The following is a 19,038-nucleotide window of genomic DNA, read 5'->3' as shown; positions in this document are numbered from 1 at the left end:
TCCTCTCTTTGACAGGAGAAAGAAAATGTGTACTGCACACAGTCATACTGTGCCTATGAAAATATAGATTGACTTATAATCAGTAAATGGATGATGAAATATTATCTCGTAAACATCTACTAACCCAAAGTGTTCAGAAGGCAGCTGTTTTTGAAAATATGTCATGAAAAAATGACCTTGTCATATTTCACCCCAAAGTCAACAGAAAAAATAAAGCCCATTTTAATAACCATTAGGATTTTTTGCATTGCGACATTATTTTCATGGCAATTAAGCAACTGTCACATAGCTTTATTGTGGAAAAAATCTCTTATTTTCATTGGTATAATACAGCACAGTATTGAACTACCATAATTTAAATAAAATATTCTTACTTTTTCACATAATACATTAGTATATGTCATTTTTTTAATGATTTAAGAGGACCTATACACCGAATTCTAAAAAGCACAGCAGCAAAAAAAAATTTTTAAAAAAAAATAATAATAAAAAAATTCACCAGAGAGAGGGTGAGAAATGGTCATGAAAAACTATAGCGTTATAGTATGTATAATTATAAGATTCTGTTTTTGATGTAAAATCTTTTTGACTAACATTATAAGCAGACAGCAGGGTAAAAAAATAAGATAAAATGTTTGATACTGTATATGATGGCTTTAAATACATCCTACTAACGGATAAGTCACAGGACATGAGACTGTAAACAGGATTGTTTGATAGTTATGAATGTGTTAGCTGCGCAAGAGTGTGGTTAGTGTTTAGAAATGAATTCAGTTCACACATGATATCCTCAGGAATGTCTTAAGAGGTTCTTTGTCTTTATTCTTAGTTGATTTTTATTAAGACAATTTTTTTTCCATTTGCAGCAAAACAACACAGAGAAACAAACAAATTGCCATGGGACGAAAAAAATTCAACATGGACCCCAAAAAAGTAAGTTTAATTTTCATTGTCTAGTAGAGTTATCTTCCCTGATAACTGAGAATCTTCTCAGACATATTTAGTTTTCATTAGCTTTCATAGTTCATAAGGTCTGTATGTTTAATAAAGATGACACTGCAGCATTTTCCCTGACATACAGTGGGGTCCAAAAGTCTGAGATCACATTGGAAATTCCAATTTAAACCTGGAAGTACACCTAGAATTTTGGAAACAATTTAAAACATAAATGTTGTGATTTAAAATGAATAAGTTTTTTTTTTTTTCAGAAATCAAATGTAAGTACATTTGACCATGTTAACTCATTTGAAAGGTCAGATTTTCTTGCTTCCATTGAAGCACACAAGATGCTCTTTGGAACATTCTCAAATCATGCTGGATAACATGATTATCAGGTTTAGTTTATGCCAGTTCAAACGCATGCTGTCAGTAAAGCAAAAAAAAAGGGGTCATACCAAATGCTAATAAATTCTCAAATGGTTTAACTTAGCTAAACATTTTCACACAGATTGTAATGCTGATAATATAATAAAATAATGTAATTTAAAAATCTGTTAATAAAATCTAGCTGTAAACATCAATTACAAGGCCAAGCACACCTTTGGCAACAAAGGCAATAATATTTGATTTTGGAAAGGAAGCATGGTCGACTATGGCAAAATTGGTATCATTGTACTCAACTTGACTTAAAGGAATATAAAGAGACAGTCTCATGACAATAGGTCAAATTAATCAACAGTTATAAGCATTTTTTTACATTTTGTCACGGCATGGTGCCAATGCCACATACCAAGTCTCTCAAAGATGCTCGTGGTTTGTAAAATACACTACAACATTTGACGACAAAATTGAAAATGGCTGAAGCCCAATTTGGCTTCATATATTAACATTGGATAAAAGTGGACTCTGTATGCGCCAAGGAATCTAAAGAGACCAGGCTCATGATTTTAGGCCAATTTATTCAAAAGTTTCGAATAAGTAAAAATAGCCATTTTTCATATTTATTGATCAGTACGTGGCACTGTGCCAAAAATGCTCAGGTACCCTCATGGCATGTATGCCAAAGTGTTGCCAAGATATAGCTTGACAACCTCTTTGGTGTGCACAGTCGAATTTGTCGATGTGTTATACAAGAATGGTTTGGTATATCAAAAAGCTTTTAATAAAATGTGGTCTTCATGGTCAGTAGATAATCTGTGCACAACTTGGTGCAAATCTATTGAACGCTCTAGGAGTAGTTTGAAAAAGTAAAAAAAGTGTTTGTTTTTTTTCAAAAAATTAAAAATGGCAGAAAATCTAGTTAGGCACATTGTAACCATGGTGCCAATTGTTATAAGGATTTAGAGGAAAGTGTATTTTGTTTCATGGCCATTCAGTTCAAAGGTTATAAGCAGAATCATATGTGCAACTTTGAATTGTTGGTGGCTGTCGAGCATATATATGAGGTAGATTTTTCTGAATTTGAAGAATGTTTAGAATCTCCCCTTCCAGTGTGCCAAATTTCACAACTTTTTACCATGCGGATCTATGAGCTGCCATAGACTCCCAGTCAGAGGATGAATAATAATAATAATAAGAACACCGACAGATGCATAACCTACACCTTCGGTGCTTGACCCCTAATTCAAATTCAGTTATTACTATGCAAAATAGTAGAGTTTTCACATGTGCATTTAGACTTTTGGACCTCATTTTCTACGTAATTGTCCTGACATTTTTACGGTTGATCCTAAAATCCTTTTTTAAATCAAACTCCTTGTAGGGGATCCAGTTTCTGCTTGAGAATGACCTCCTGCATCGGACCCCCGAAGACATCTCTCAGTTCCTCTATAAAGGAGAGGGTTTGAACAAAACCGTAATTGGGGATTACTTAGGGGAACGGTAAACCGCTGCTTCATTCCTTTCATTTTTTGAGGTTTTGTGTTCTGTGTAAGTCTGTCGCACTGTGGGATGTGTGTCTGATTCAAAGGTGCATGGCAGAAATCCTCCAACTGATTGTCTGGATTTAGTGTGCAGAAAAGAAGCAGTGAAATGCAACATGTGCTTCTGGGAAGGAAATGGACCACCTCTTGGGATATGACAAAACAAGATTTCATGATGCATAGCTGTCAGAGCAGTCCACAAAGACTCCTGAACATCTTGAAAGATCTCAGAAGTCTAGTGATTTTAAATGCAAATATTGATTTGCAGAAAATAAACATGTCCTTTGTGTGTTTTTTTTTCTTTTTTCGTAGGGATGAATTCAACATCAAAGTGCTCCAGGCTTTTGTAGAGCTCCATGAATTTGCTGACCTCAACCTTGTTCAGGCATTACGGTGAGAAAAACTTATTCTTCCTCAGGAACTGCATGAATGCCTCATTTCTAATGCACAAGACACATTTTTTGCTGAGAATTGTTTCAATTAATATTACTTTATAGTATGGGGGTGAATCTTATAAAATCTGTCAAGAGCAGTTTTCCAGGTCATATTTCAAAAGAAAGGCTGATTAAGGCCATGAAGTTGGCCAAAGCATCATTTAGTCTTAATTAAATAAAGTTGAAGCCCTATTTTTGCTTATTGAGTGAGTGTGAACATATACTGTATTTTGATTAAAGAAAATGAAGCCTATAGAGCTGTTCAGTTTGTAGTCCACAAATCCGGAAGAGAATTCACCTTGGGTTCCCTCAGGATTTTCCTATGAGGTTTTATAATGGGAGTTTTGGATTTATGAGTAAAATAAGATCTGTGGTAAACATTACTTGACGATACGTGGATGTTTTGTTCTACAACATAAACTACACACTTTCATACCTCGAACGTTAATTTTGAAGCCGTATTGGAATTCAGACTTTTTAAAAAAATTATACGGTGGCTTCAAAATTCACATTTGATGTGTGAAAGTGTGTAATATATGTTGTAGAACAAAACGTCCACATATTATCAAGTAATGTTTACCACAGATCTTATTTTACTCATAAATCCAAAACTCCCATTATAAAACCCCATAGGAAAATCCTTTGCCTACAAATTTACGTCACGGTTGGACAGCTCTATTATTAGAAACATAATTTTTTTTGCATTATGACACTTTTTATAGGAAACACGGCCACAAGCAGGGCCGATCCTTAGCATATGGGGGCCCTAAGCGAAATCCTACTTTAAGGCCCATTTCAGTCCACCATTTTGTGTTTCCTAAAAAAACTACTTTTTCGAACTCCTCCTAGACCGTTGGTCCAATTCGCAAAACTTTTTGCATGTATTATCTAGAGACCCTTATGACAAAAAGTTACCAAAATAATTTTGATTCATCAAATCGTTTAGAAGATGTAACCCAGTAATTTTTTCCCATCTCCCAAATGCAATTATCAAGAAGTATCTTTTGAACAATTTGACAAATCTTCAAAAAAAATTATTTTTTTTGTCACAAGGGTCTCTAGATAATACATGCAAAATTTCAAGCGAATCAGACAAACTGTCTAGGTGGAGTTTGAAAAAGTAGGTTTTCAGAAAACTCAAAATGGCTGAATTTATTTTTAGATTTTTTGGTCATTTTTCGTTTGTTTCTTGTAACTCAGGGAATCAAGAGTAAACAATTTTTTGATTCTTGCCCAGAGGGTTGCGATGGTATTAGCAAAAATGTTAAAGGGCTTTTTATAGTGCCACCTAGGGTCAGATGGGGTTGCGTGTGTGCACCTGATCAATGGGGGGATTTGGGACCATTCTGTCTTTCCTGACCAGTGTCTTTCGGTGCTTTAATTGTTCATATTTAAACACCAAAATTTTCATTACTGTAATTTGGAAAAATATCATTCTCATTACTGTAATAGGAAAAAAATAATGACATATTACTGAAATTAATCATGGTAGTATTTGTTGTTTTTCAAAACAGCTTTCTGCATATGCCCCCTGTCTGCTGTTGGTCAAACAAAGAGATAGTCCCACCCCCAACTCACGCCATTGGTTGAGTAACGTTGTTGGGGTGGGTCTAAGCGGGTTGCTCAAAACAAACAGCCATTTTCAAAGCGCCACATAGACAAAGTGCTTACAGTTTCTGAGAAAATTTACCTATGGATGGCTTACTTATAGTTATCTGAATATTAAGCTGGGATAAGAGAAAGTATTTTAACACAGAAGTTACATACTTCATTTATGCATTTGGCAGATGCTTTTATCCAAAGCAACTTACAGTGCCCTTATTACAGGGACAATTCCCCTGGAGCAACATGCCTTGCTCAAGGACACAATGGTGGTGGCTGTGGGGATTGAACAAACAACCTTTTGCTTACCAGTTCAGTGCTTTAGTCCACTACACCACCACAGCTATAAATTTAATTGATGCTGATATAAAAATACCAATCAAAGTATTTCAGTATTGTTTTACTGTTGTAATGAGATTCTAAGGAGAAACACCATTTAAAAAAATTAAAGCCAAAAAAATGAATCAATCAAAATGTAAAATGCCAATAATTTTTTTTTCTTCATTACATTAATGAAAATGTTGAGTGAAAATGTGCTTAATTGTCATGTGATAATATCACAGTGCACAAAATATTAATGGTCCAGAAAACAGGCTTCATTTTCATTATGCAAAATATAATTTCTTTCCCCCCTTGTTTTATCCTGGGGTGAAAAGTGACCTGGATTTGTTTTGGTGAGATTCATACATGAATGATGTTCTGATGGTGTTTTCTCCACACAGACAGTTTCTCTGGAGTTTCAGACTTCCTGGTGAAGCGCAGAAGATCGACAGAATGATGGAGGCGTTTGCGTCTCGGTACTGCCAGTGCAACCCTGGAGTCTTTCAGTCCACAGGTCAAACATGAGCGTAATTTACTAGCAGTGAACAAATATTTGAACTAAACTAAAATATAAATAAAAACTAGAGTCTGCAAAAGAACAAAAACAACTTTAATTGTGTACTACAACACAAACAAAAATGAAATAGAATTAAAGAGAAAATTATTCTAGTTTTCGTATTGTCAATCAATAATGGATAATTCATACGATTTTTTTATTATTATTGATATAATGCCTCATTTCCTTATGAAAGACGTTTCCTTAAAAAAGACCTTTGTCTTTTTATCCGATATTCAAATACTTTTTTGCTTCAAATGAAAGTTTGTAATGTAGTGATTCACCTCAGAGCTAGTTGGTTTGGTTCATGGCTTAGAACTCTTTTATAAAGGATTTTATGAAATCCCTATGGAAGAAATTAATGGGAAAAATAGTTCTGGAACCAAGACAGCTGAAAAAGTGGGCGAGCACTGTTGCGCTCTATATCAAATATCATAATCTGATCACAGATTTATAGACTGTTGCTTTAATTGTGTTTTGTTGTGCTAATGAAGTTGATTGTTAGTTTGATGGTAGTAGCAGTGTCTCGCCCGTGCATGGACAAATCCCACATGCCTCGTCAAACCACAAGGTTTGCGAGGCGCAAGGGGACATGATGATGAACAATGCGTTTAGCTCATGCATATGCATGCGGTGCAGGACTCCACACGCTACAGAATGAGCGATTGCTCCCCACTGGGCCGTTAGCGCCACACAGACACAGGGGTTAAACGGCTGTCAGCTGCTGGTTAATGCTGCATCTGAACTAACACTTGTTCAGTAGCACTGATTGAATTAAGAGCTCATGTCATGATGTGTTAAGAGAAGAACTGGGACTGTTCTGTACTGAAGCCGTAAGAAAACCACTGTGTGGTGCAGTGAAATACTTTCCTCCAGTTTAACACCTACATTTACACCCACACTAGTGACTGTAAGCCCACGCTCAAGTCATGATTTAGATCATGTGTTTTACAAGAAATACTAACAGCAATACTAACGGAGATCGTTTTTTTTTTTTATCGACTCAAGCTGCAAAAATTTGCAGAATTTCAGAGTAACACAATACCACCACTTAAATCATGAAAAGTAAGTTTGTTTTTTTATTTATTCATTCTAAAGCCTATTCACACTGGGCCCATTTTAGGGTGTTTAATCAGGGGGTGCAAGAGAGAAATGAGAGAGCCTATAAAGCAGCTCAATAATAGATTGTGTATAACCACACATATTGTTTATGCAAAATAACTTTAAAACAAAGTTATTAAAGTTATTTATACCATAGTTTGTTCGAATACTCAATTCTGATTGGCTGGAATGTGTGCATTAAAACCGTTTAATGCACAGGTAGTTCCAGTCAGTTTTATAATCCTAAAATAGCACCGTGGATGGCCGTCTCGGTATGGAGCTCTCCAGTTCTTTTGCAGTTATCGGCAGCACACGCCAGTCAATCTTTTACCGGTTTTTGATTATTCAGACGTTATGTTGGACAATTTAGTCAGAGGAGCAGCTGTGCTGTACAAGCTCGTTAAAAGACACAAACGTGGGAAGCGAGCTGGCGTGCTGGTCAATCTCTGACAGCGCAGCTTTCGAACGGTGCTACCAAGCATCCATCTAGCGAATCTCCACTCTCTTCCAAACAAAACGGACGAATTACTGCTCCAAATTCTGCTGCATTGTGCTTCACGGAAAGTGAAGCCATTCCGGACAGCACATTACATCTACCGGGCTTCCAACTGTTCAGAGTGGATCACACCGTGGAGTTAATGGGGAAAACGAGAGGTGGTGGAACATGTTTTTACATCAACGAATGTTGGTGTACAGATGTAACAATGCCGAAGACGATGTGCTGTCCTAATTTAGAGGCGCTCTTCATAAACTGTAAGCCTTTCTACTCACCGCGGGAGTTTTCCTCGTATTCTTGAGAGTGTTTATATTCCTCCACACGTGTATGAGTGCAGCGCTGCAACAGCTGGATGATCATATCACAGACATGGAGCAACAACACCCTGACTCACTTTTTATTATTCTTGGAGATTTTAACAAGGCAAATTTCACCCATAAAGTGCCCAAATACAGACAGCACATTACATGCCCCACCAGAGACAGAAATACACTGGATCATTGCTACACAACAATAAAGAATGCATATCACTTTGTCCCTCGAGCATCTCTGGGACTCTCTGATCACTGTCCGGTTCATCTTGTTCCAGTCTACAGGCAGAAACTAAAACAGGCAAAAACCTGTAGGAAGGACTGTAAAGATATGGACCAATGAAGCAGAGCTGGAACTACAAGCCTGCTTTGATTGCACTGATTGGAGTGTTTTTGAGGCTGCAGCCACAGACCTGGATGAGCTCACAGATACTGTGACATCATATATCAGTTTCTGTGAGGATATGTGTATTCCTACTAGGACTTATTTCCCCCGTGGGGACCCGGGGTAGAATAGGTTCCCAGCACCCCCTTGCTGATCGTAAGAGGCGACAAATGGGGCGACTTCTTTGCCGAAAGAGGTCCTGAAAGAGGTCCTGGCACTTGAGGAATGTGGGTTGCTGAGGCTCTTTCAGGTCCAACACAGTGCTTTGGCTCTGACTTAACATAGACGGGAGGTTGGAAGGTGCCCAGTCCAATCAAGTGGCTAGTCAAGTCATGCCCTAAAGGGCATTGGCTGAGGGTCAATCGAGGAATATGAACTTTGTTCCTTTTGCTCGAGTATATTACCCCCGTATCCTTGGTGCATATCTGGAGGATACTCGCGGCTCTGTACATCTCCTTGTTGGACTCCGAGGTGGGTGGGGAGCGGGAGTAATGAAACAAAATAACACAAACATGGCTAACCAAAAAACCCCTAAACGACTAAAGTTGGAACAGAATTTGCATGATGACTCTGATACTTGTTGCATGTTCTCCCAAAAAAGTTAAAATTGGCTTTTAGAATCTGTACTACCTGACATGCCTCTGACTAAGCTGTCCCCTTTTGCAATACAAAAAGGTATCTCGGGTATAGCAAGGACAGTTAAAGATGTGAAAAAACTACGGTCTGGACAAATACTGGTGGAATGTTCCAAAAAAATTCATGCAGATAATCTAATGCATGCTAATACGCTGGCCAATGTTCCTATAAAAGCCTTGTATCATCCATCTCTAAACAGCAATAAAGGAGTAATCTGTACCAGAGAGCTACAAGATATGGATGAGGCTGACATAGCATTGGAATTGACTCAACAAGGTGTAACAAATGTTAAAAGAATTATGATCAAAAAGGCAGACCAGATGATTAAAACAGGAACTTACATAGTGACATTAAACAAACCACAACCACCAGAAAGGATCCAATTAGGATATCTGAGTGTACCTGTCAACATCTTCATTCCAAACCCCCTAAGATATTTTAATTGTCAAAAATTTGGCCACGGCTCTGCAGGATGTAAAAACAAGTCAGTATGCTGTAATTGTGGAGAGGAAGGACATGAATCAGGCTGTACAAGACCGGCAAAATGCAGCAACTGCGCAGCTGATCTCTCGGCCTCATCAAAAGTCTGTCCAGTTTGGATCAAAGAGAAGGAAATCCAGAGAGTAAAATGTATGGAGAGAGTGAACTACGTTTAAGCATGCAGAGTGGTTGAGGAGTCTCCTGCCTTTAATATAAGGAAATCTTATGCCTCTGTGGTAATACCAATCACGAGCACTGCTGAATACCAGACAGACTTGACCTGGGTAAATAATGACAAACCATAATACATAAACAAAGAATCTGTTTCAGCTAAAAAGAAGACTCAAAGCACCCAAAGCCAAATTACATTAAGTCAGAATCAAGTCACTGAAAAACAAAGTCTGTTAGCTGAACACAACCAATCTTCAAAAGAGAAAGAGACACAAAGTAGTATAAGAACACAATTACCAAAAGTTAATCAAGGAAAAAGATGTCAAAAGACTGAAATTTCAAAGGATATTGAAATGAAAGAGAACATACCTTCTCGTATCCATAGCTTATCTCCTAAATGCAGAAGTAAAGGGCATGTACCGGTTTTGCCTACTTGAGAAAGAATAATCACATTCAGTGGAACTGCCGAGGGATTAAAGTAAATTTTGCTGAACTGCTGCGTATATCTGCTGTTGTTAATCCCATTGCCTCTTGTCTTCAAGAGATTCACTTGGTACCAAGCAGCCCATTGACCAATCTTTCACAATTTTCCTTTTGAGTGTAGACATGACCAGAATGTTTACACAAGATGCCGTATTGGTCATTCCAGACTTTATTGAAAGGGGAAGTGCCACCAACATGTGATTTTTGTCAGACACCACTGTCTATAAAACACATTTTACTGGAATGTCCTACTTTTAATGCCAATAGGCAACTTTTTTACTCAGAAAGTTTTTTAGTGGATGTTTTCAAAAATGTTTCACCAGGGAATTTTTTTTTTTATAGATATATATAAAATATTGAAATGAAAGATCTTATATAATGTTCATTGTGTATATTACTGTATTATATATTGTGTATATCACCTTTTAAAACTACCTTGATCTTGCCATGAAAATGCCAGTGATGCTGACATGGCAATAATAATAAATAAATAAATAACTAGGACTTATTTAACATACAACAATGGCAAACGTCATGGTTACTTGTGTAACCTCCATTCCCTGATGGAGGGAACGAGAAGTTGTGTCGATGTAGTGACACTAGGGGTCACTCTTGGGAGCCCGAGACACTGCTGGTCTTTGATAAAAGGCCAATGAAAATTGGCGAGTGGTATTTGCATGCCACTCCCCCGGACATACGGGTATAAAAGGAGCTGGTATGCAACCACTCATTCAGGTTTTATGCTGAGGAGCCGATATAAGGTCCGGCCATTTCAGCGGGTAGTTCAGCATTGTGGCAGGAGAGACACAACGTCTCGTTCCTTCCATCAGGGAATGGAGGTTACACAAGTAACCATGACATTCCCTATCTGTCACTCACTCGATGTTGTGTCGATGTAGTGACACTAGGGGTCCCTATACGAAACGCCACAATTGGCTGAACTGTGTTACGTGAACTGGCGGTGTGTGGTGGGCAGACTACTGTGTGCCTCATAGCCAGCACACCAGGTCGACACGTAACCTCCCCCAACATAGTTATGAGTGTCAAACGGCCCTTTTTGGGGACAAGTCGACTACCCAAAAGATAGAGACAGGCTTAACCTAGTCGTGGCCTCTTTTCCCCTTCTTTTTTCCACTCCCTAAAAAAGAAGGGGGATTATCCGACTGGGTCACCAGGTCTAGTCGGGGGGTGTCCCTCTCAAGGGGAAGACACAGCGGAGACCACACCTTGCCCAAAGAGAGGGGGGAATATTTAAGTGGAAAAATACGTTACATGGTCTTTCCAACCATGTGGAGAGTCTTCAAGGTAGATCCTGCCCAATGGGGGAGGAGTTACTACAAACATGGAGACTGGGGCAGAGGGGCTCTGCCCAAGGGAGACGCAGTTTGCCAACAGGGAAACGAATTAGCGGAAGATATATATTGCATGGGGTTAGCCTTACAGGGAACCGCCACATGCGGAGCACCTACCCCAGAACAGGGCTCTTAGTTAGCGTGTGTACTGGGCCGGCAGCGAATCTCTTCGAAAACTCGACTGCCACAAGGCTCTGAGGAAGTCAACCAGGGAACAAAGTTTGTGAACACTACTGGGAATTAATGGCGTACATCTTCAGCTCCAAGGGAGGTGGAAAGCGCTATGTGCAAGCGATACACCCGGCCAGCTATCCCGGGCTTATCCGCTTGTGTTGCGTGCCACTACCTGGGACGAAACCGGTTCCACCCGAAGGTTGTAGAACCTTGCACAGGTGTTGGGTGTTGCCCAGCCCGCTGCTCTGCAAATGTCTGTTAGAGAGGCACCCCTGGCCAGGGCCCAGGGAGCCGCTACACCCCTGGTTGAATGGGCTTGTAGCCCTACCGGGGGCGGCATGTCCTGTGCGACATATGCCATAGTTATGGCGTCAATGAGCCAGTGGGCGATCCTCTGCTTGGAGACAGTGCTTCCTTTCCGCTGTGCACCAAAGCAGACAAAGAGCTGCTCAGAGATTCTAAAGCTCTGCGTGCGATCTAAATAGATGCATAAAGCGTGCACCGGACACAGCGACGACAGGGCTGGGTCTGCCTCCTAGTGGGGCAGCGCTTGCAGGTTCACCACCTGGTCCCTAAAGGGGTGGTGGGAACCTCGAGCACATAGCCCGGTCAGGGTCTCAGGATCACGTGAGAGTAACCCGGACCGAACTCCAGGCACGTTTCGCTGACAGAGAACGCTTGCAGGTCACCTACCCTCTTGATGGAAGTGAACGCAGTCAGGAGGGCAGTCTTCAAGAAGAGTGCCTTAAGCTTGGCTGACTGCAAAGGCTCAAAGGGGGCTCTCTGTAGACCCTGAAGAACTACAGAGAGGTCCAATGAGGAAACGAGGCACGGTCTGGAGGGATTCAGCCTCCTGGCGCCTCTTAGGAACCTGATGATCAGGCTATGGCGGCAACGTACACCTTCAAGGTGGAAGGGGACAGCCTTCCTTCCAACCTCTCCTGCAGGAAGGAAAGCACTGATCCGACTGTGCATCTCTAGGGGTCTTCCCGACGGGAAGAACACCACTTAGCGAACAGACGCCACTTAAAGGCATACAGGCGCCTCGTGGGGGGGCCCTAGCCTGAGTGATCGTGTCTATCACCGCAGGTGCCCGATCGGGGCAGACGAGCATGCTGGGGAATGGGAGGTCCGTGGGGGGATACCCGGCGGAGGCGGTCCCATTGGGGTCCCCAAATCGCCCCCAGTGCTAGCCGCGCTGGCCTCATACCCGTGGGTAAAAGGACCGAGGCGGGGAGCCTCTGAGGTGGCTTGCTTTCTAACGAAGGTGAGCCGCGACCGCAATGTTGCCATGGACATGTCCTCGCAATGAGAACATGACCATCCACGAACGCTGTCTCTGCGCGAGCAGTGCCCAGACACGGAAGACAGTGATCGTGACCGTCAGAAGGCGAGAGATAACGAGCGCAACCAGGAATAACACACAATCGAAAAAGCATCTTTAGAAAGACGCGTCTTTAAAAAGACGTTTAGTGTATGCCGCTCTTTTAGAGAAATATACTCTTTTAGAGAAATATACTCTTTTATTTCTGCCGAAGCACCCAGGGGCATTCTCTGCAGTGCACCAGTGCAGAGGGGGGAGAAGCCGCTGAAATGCGCCGTCAGATCCAGCAGAGGTGAATGAACAGTCGTGGGAATTCAGCTCAGTGAGCATGACCATTCAGCTCCGAAGAGAAAATCTGAATGAGTGGTTGCATACCAGCTCCTTTTATACCCGTATGTCTGGGGAAGTGGCATGCAAATACCACTCGCCAATTTTCATTGGCCTTTTATCAAAGACCAGAGGTGTCTCGGGCTCCCAAGAGTGACCCCTAGTGTCACTACATCGACACAACGTCGAGTGAGTGACAGATAGGGAACCATGGTTTACAGCAAAACTCAGGCAGCTTCACCAGGCCAAAGAGGATGCTTACAGAAGTGGGGATAAAATCTTTGTACAAAAACAGACTGACAAAGGAGATTAGAGTGGCTAAAAGAAGCTATTCTGACCCTGCATTGGTGTGAAAAGGCCTGAAAGACTTTACCAACTGCAAGACACCATCCCCTAACGCTGTAGGTATCAACAACTGGCTGACGACCTGAATGTGTTTTACTATAGATTTGAAAAGTCCAGTCACACACCCCACACCCACTCCGACTTTCACAGCACACAAACATATACACCTCCTGCAACCACCCTCCTCCCCTCTCCTGCTACTCAATCTGCACTTAAGATCTGTGAAGAGGATGTGTGCCGGGTCTTCCGGAAATAGAAGACAAGAAAAGCACAGGGCCAAGATGGTGTTTCACCCACTTGTCTAAAATCGCTGTGTTGATCAGCTGGCCCTGATCTTCACACAGATCTTCAACAGATCACTGGAGCAGTGTGAAGTTCCCTGCTGCTTCAAATGCTCCACAATCATCCTTGTCCCAAAGAAACCCAAAATCACAGGACTTAATGACCACAGACCTGTCGATCTGACATCTGTGGTCATGAAGTAATTTGATAGACTGGTGTTGGCCCACCTGAAGGACATCACTGAACCCTTCCTGGGTCCCCTGCATTTTGCCTATCAAGCAAACAGGTATGTGGATGATGCAGTCAATATGGGACTGCATTACATACTTCAACATCTAGAAAGACCAGGGACTTGTGCAAGGATACTATTTGTTGATTTCAGTTCGGCTTTTAACACCATCAACCCCGCTCTCCGATGGACTAAATTAATCCAGCTCTCTGTTCCTGCCTCTATCTGTCAGTGAATCACCAGCTTTCTGATGGACAGGCAGCAGCTAGTGAGAATGGGGAAATAGTCAGACTGGGGAAACACATGTACAATCAGCACTGGTGCCCCCCAGGCATGTGTGCTCTCCCCATTACTCTTCTCCCTGTACACAAATGACTGCACCAGCAAGGACCCCTCTGTCAAGCTCCTGAAGTTTGCAGACGACACTACAGTCATCGACCTCATCCAAGATGACAATGATTCTGCATACAGAAGGGAAGTTGAGCAGCTGGCTGTCTGGTGCAGTCAAAACAACCTGGGGCTGAACATGCTCAAAACATTGGAGATGATAGTGGACTTTAGGTGGAAAACCCCAACATTAACCCCGCTTACCATTCCGAACAGCACTGTGGCAGCAGTGGAGTCATTTAGGTTCCTGGGCGCTACCATCTCACAGGACCTGAAGTGGAAGACCCACATAGACTCAATTTTAGAAAAGGCCCAGCAGAGGTTGTACTTCCTTCACCAGCTGAGGTAGTTCAACCTGCCACAGGTGCTGCAGTACAGTTCTACTCAGAAATTATTGAATCTGTCCTCTGCACTTCTATAACTGTCTGGTTCGGTTCAGCTACCAAGTCAGACATCAGAAGACTTCAAATATATTTCGGACTGCTGAGAGAATTATTGGCGCTCCCCTACCAACCCTGCTAGAACTGTACACATCCAGAGTGATGAAAAGGGCTGGAAAAATCACCCAGCACACTTCCTTTTCAAACTGTTGCCCTCTGGCTGGCCCTACAGAGCACTGAGCACGAGAACAGCCAGGCACAAGAACAGTTTTTTCCCTCAGGCCATCCACCTCATGAACAGTTAAAACTGCCCCAAATACTTTCCTTTTGTCAATAAAACCATGTGCAATATTCAGTCCATCCATTCTTTCTTATATCCATATTTGATTTATATTCTTTAACATATCCTACCTCTTCTTTAATACATTACATCACCTGCACATAACATTATTGCTCTATTGTTTATTTCTCTTTTTATCTGTTATATCTTATTTTTTTATGTCACTATATCTATATATGTATGTATGTTTAAATGTATATGTTTGTATATATGTATATATGGTTGCATTCTCTTTGCACTGGAAGCTTCTGTCACCATGACAAATTCCTTGTGTGTGTAAGCATACTTGGCAATAAAGCTCATTCTGATTCTGATTTAAATCACTGTTCTGTATTAATATGCCTATTCTGCTGTTCTCTGTAATGAGACATTGCAACAGTTTAAATGCCTCTGTTCAAATGACCTCCGGACGCGAATATAGTCTCAGAGCTGGGATTTTTGTCACATCACAAAAAAACATCAAGTCATGCAATGCCATCTTAAAATCAACTGTGAAGCGCTACAGGAAACACGGAAAAGACAACAGTGTTCATCAGCCTGTATTACTCACCCAAAGTGCTTGTAAGGAAAGTGTGGTTTGACAATCAGCCTTTTTGCATGGAGGGGTAGAGAAGGTAACCAAGACTCATCAAATGCATCTTTCGCTGTCCATCAAGACGAGGCAAGACAATTTATATTTAATATGATAAACATCATGTAAAATAACTGCACTGTCAGCCCAACATGTGCGTCTATAACTGCTAGAGGGCCCCCCCATGATCACACATCGCTGACTGAAGCTCTAAAGGAGACTGTTTTATAACACGCAACCTTTTGCTGTTTTTTAATCATGCAATCAGACATCGTGATTTCATTCTTAATTCAATCAATCATGCAGCCTTAATGAATACCATATGGATATCTCAGTGTCAAAGTCTGCAGGTTTAGAGCGTTTTGGATGGTTTTCTCCTTGTCTTGTATAGCAAGTGCTACTTTTACAACTGTCACGTCACAACGGCGATTTTTACTCATTAATGTGAAAATGACAAAAAAATAGGAATTACATTTTACGTGTTCTGAGGAGTGTCAACTCTTCTACATTATGTAGCGATTATTATTTCTGGATTGAGTATTTAGATTCACAGTTTTTAAAGAGTGTTTGGTCTCCAAAAATCTGTGATATTATCACACTACTTTATCACTGTCTGATTTAGATCTGGCAGAACTCTAGATATAATGACCCCTAGATAAAGTCAACCTTTATTGTCATTCTTCTAGTCAAAATTTACTCAATTATTTTTTATGGCCAGCAAAACTTTTTATCACACAGTTGGCTGACAAAATATGATGAAAATGTGTCTCCTCGAATTGTCTGCTATTGTTAACACTGACTCTGACGATGATGTGAGCTTCAGTTCAAACATCATTATGTGCTAAAAGAGCACAACAGTCTGGTTCCAGAAGTAAAAACCGTATTCATTTTCTCCATAGGCGAATTGATTTTTAACTATAACTTAGGAACATTTGAAGACAGGCCTACCGTGAGCTCCGAGGTTGTAAATCGATGGTATATGCCTCCGTTGGAGACATCAGTCCACGTTGTTTCATTTTCATTAAAGAAAAATCTTTATAGCACATTTCCTGATGAAGAACTAAACTACCCATGATGCTGAAGAGAATCAGAGAATCACAGCAAACAAAGCACGGCAAAAGAGCTCTGCAGCGATCGCCAACTTCCACAATGCACTGTGAATCAATGTTCTATCAAGTGTTTTCATCTTTTACCTGGCTTTTTATATCTTTTAAGCCGTCGGACATCGCAACAGACATTTTATGATGTCACTCTCAAGGTTTTCATAAAAAATAAATTACAAATAGCAATAATGTTATACTTAAAATATACCGTCTACACACTCTCCTGCAACAGTACAATCACGCAGCTTTGAAATATGTATTAATGTTGAGCCAAGAGGTCAGTGTGTGATGTTTCGATGTTCTATTGGTCACTTGTCATCTTGTCATCTGAGTTCGCAGGTCAGACTTCACCAGACCTGAACTTTCATGCATAGCGGAATGCAAAATTTCTTCGCACGAGCTTGATTTTCCTTTCCGGTCTCCCGCGTTCTGATGAGTTTGAATGGGAGTAAACGGAGTGTGAATTGTGACTGCACATTTATCTTTATAATATGGCCTACATGTAGTCTGCAGTTGAGTCAAGTAAGGAATGCAAATCGCTGGTAAAATCGCCTGTGGACAGAGCCATAGATTCATGCATCCGGGGTTATAGAGTCATGTTGAAATATTCTTCATGTCTCTCTGTGTTTGCAGACACATGTTATGTCCTATCCTTCGCCATCATCATGTTAAACACCAGCCTTCACAACCCGAACGTCAGAGACAAACCCGCTGTCGAGCGATTCATCTTGATGAATAGAGGCATTAATGAAGGAGGAGACCTGCCAGAAGAACTGCTCAGGGTAATCACACCATCACTTGAGCCTTTATGACACTGAAAATCACTGATTAACTTCACTACAAATGCTGAAATCATACGCTGTCCTTTTAACAATTAATAATACTAACAGTATGCAACATAACAACATTCCCATCACAGTGTCTGTTCTCACCAACACAATAGCATAACAGATAAATTAGATGAAGAAGTTCTGCCCCCTGCAGGAAAATCCAGGTCATACCAGATTAAGGTGGTCAAACTTGGAAACCAATATCTGATTTGGATCATGATTAACCAGCTCAACCAGGCTCCCACTGGGTTCATCAAGGTGGACTACCAGATTGACCTCAGCAACTTGTAAACCACCTAAACCAGCTTGTTATTGGTCATCTGGGTGTTGTTTATCTACTGTATCATGCATACTTAGTATTTTAACATCCTGCTCATTTGACATACTTTGGATACAGGACATGACTAGAAGCTGGATTTTCCAGAAGGGCTGAATCTGTTTCTAATGTAACTAACCCTTCTCTTACTGCATTTGTGTCACTTTCCATAGACAAAATCTAAACCTGCATGACCATGAGTAGTCATATGACTGTTTCAAATATTTTACAAAGGCAGGTGTGTAAATGTACTCATTTGCATAGATCATGAGCACTAATGTCCTGTCTCTCTCTCTCTCTCTCTCTTCCTTTTAGAACCTGTATGAGAGCATCAAGAGTGAACCGTTCAAAATCCCTGAAGATGACGGCAATGACCTCACGCACACTTTCTTCAACCCCGACAGAGAGGGCTGGCTGCTCAAGTTAGGTCAGAATTACACTCTCCTCAGCCTCATAGTACTGTCTTTCACTGCACAGATGTGATTATTAGCTAGCGGTGGGCAGGGTAACCGATATCTTATATCAAGGTATGAGTCATTTTGTCATGGTAACATTGTTTGGTGTTATCTGATTGCAAACTAAATAATAACTGTAATCTTATTACATTGTTATTTAAAAAGTAATGTAACACATTACATGTAACACATACATTCTTGTGATCAGATTAGTTACTGGCTTTCAGTTAAGATAATTACTTCCATTAGTACACCAGAAAATTACTTACAGTACATATTTCTAAAATAATATTATTTATGTAGAATACATTTAAAATATGATTTTTGTTCATATATACGTCTCTTGCATTTCTGTGACTTCTGAAGGGTGTGCGGCCCTTAACGAGCGTTGAGTGTGTGCAATTTGCGTGATGTTAAACAAGGAGAAGAAATAGACATTATTTCAAATTTGTTGAGCAGAAAAACAAATATTTTCTGTGAAATTAATTAGTGATGTGATTACTTTTTCAATGATGTAATGATTAAAGTAATCTAATTACAGTTTAAGATGATTAATTTGTAGTGGATTACTTTTTTGAGTCACTTACTGGTAACAGAATATTTCACAACATTTGTTATTTTTGCTGAAAATTCAATGAAAAAATAAACAATTGTGATACACTGCAAAAAATTATTTACTCACTATTTTCATCTTGTTTTCCATTCAAAATATCAAAATATCCTTAAAACAAGATACATTTACTTGAGAAACAAAATGACAAGTGATATTAAGTCTTGTTTTCAGAG

At 40.4% G+C, this 19,038-nt stretch overlaps 1 protein-coding gene across 4 annotated transcripts in view; it reads left to right on the top strand.

Moving 5' to 3' along the window:
• The window catches only part of LOC127450359 (cytohesin-3-like), an 83,014-nt gene that overhangs the window by 36,261 nt on the left and 27,715 nt on the right, over positions 1-19,038 (top strand). For all 4 annotated transcript variants that reach the window (XM_051714427.1, XM_051714425.1, XM_051714426.1 and 1 more), the window contains 6 exons: positions 867-933; positions 2,702-2,820; positions 3,174-3,254; positions 5,620-5,732; positions 17,285-17,433; positions 18,113-18,224. In XM_051714427.1, the coding sequence (XP_051570387.1) occupies positions 867-933; positions 2,702-2,820; positions 3,174-3,254; positions 5,620-5,732; positions 17,285-17,433; positions 18,113-18,224 (641 nt within the window). The remainder of the gene's footprint in view (positions 1-866; positions 934-2,701; positions 2,821-3,173; positions 3,255-5,619; positions 5,733-17,284; positions 17,434-18,112; positions 18,225-19,038) is intronic.

This window comes from Myxocyprinus asiaticus, chromosome 13, assembly GCF_019703515.2.
Source record: "Myxocyprinus asiaticus isolate MX2 ecotype Aquarium Trade chromosome 13, UBuf_Myxa_2, whole genome shotgun sequence".
Taxonomy (NCBI): Eukaryota; Metazoa; Chordata; class Actinopteri; order Cypriniformes; family Catostomidae; genus Myxocyprinus; species Myxocyprinus asiaticus.
Note: the sequence above shows the minus strand (reverse complement) of the source record. Positions and strands in the feature narration are given on the sequence as shown.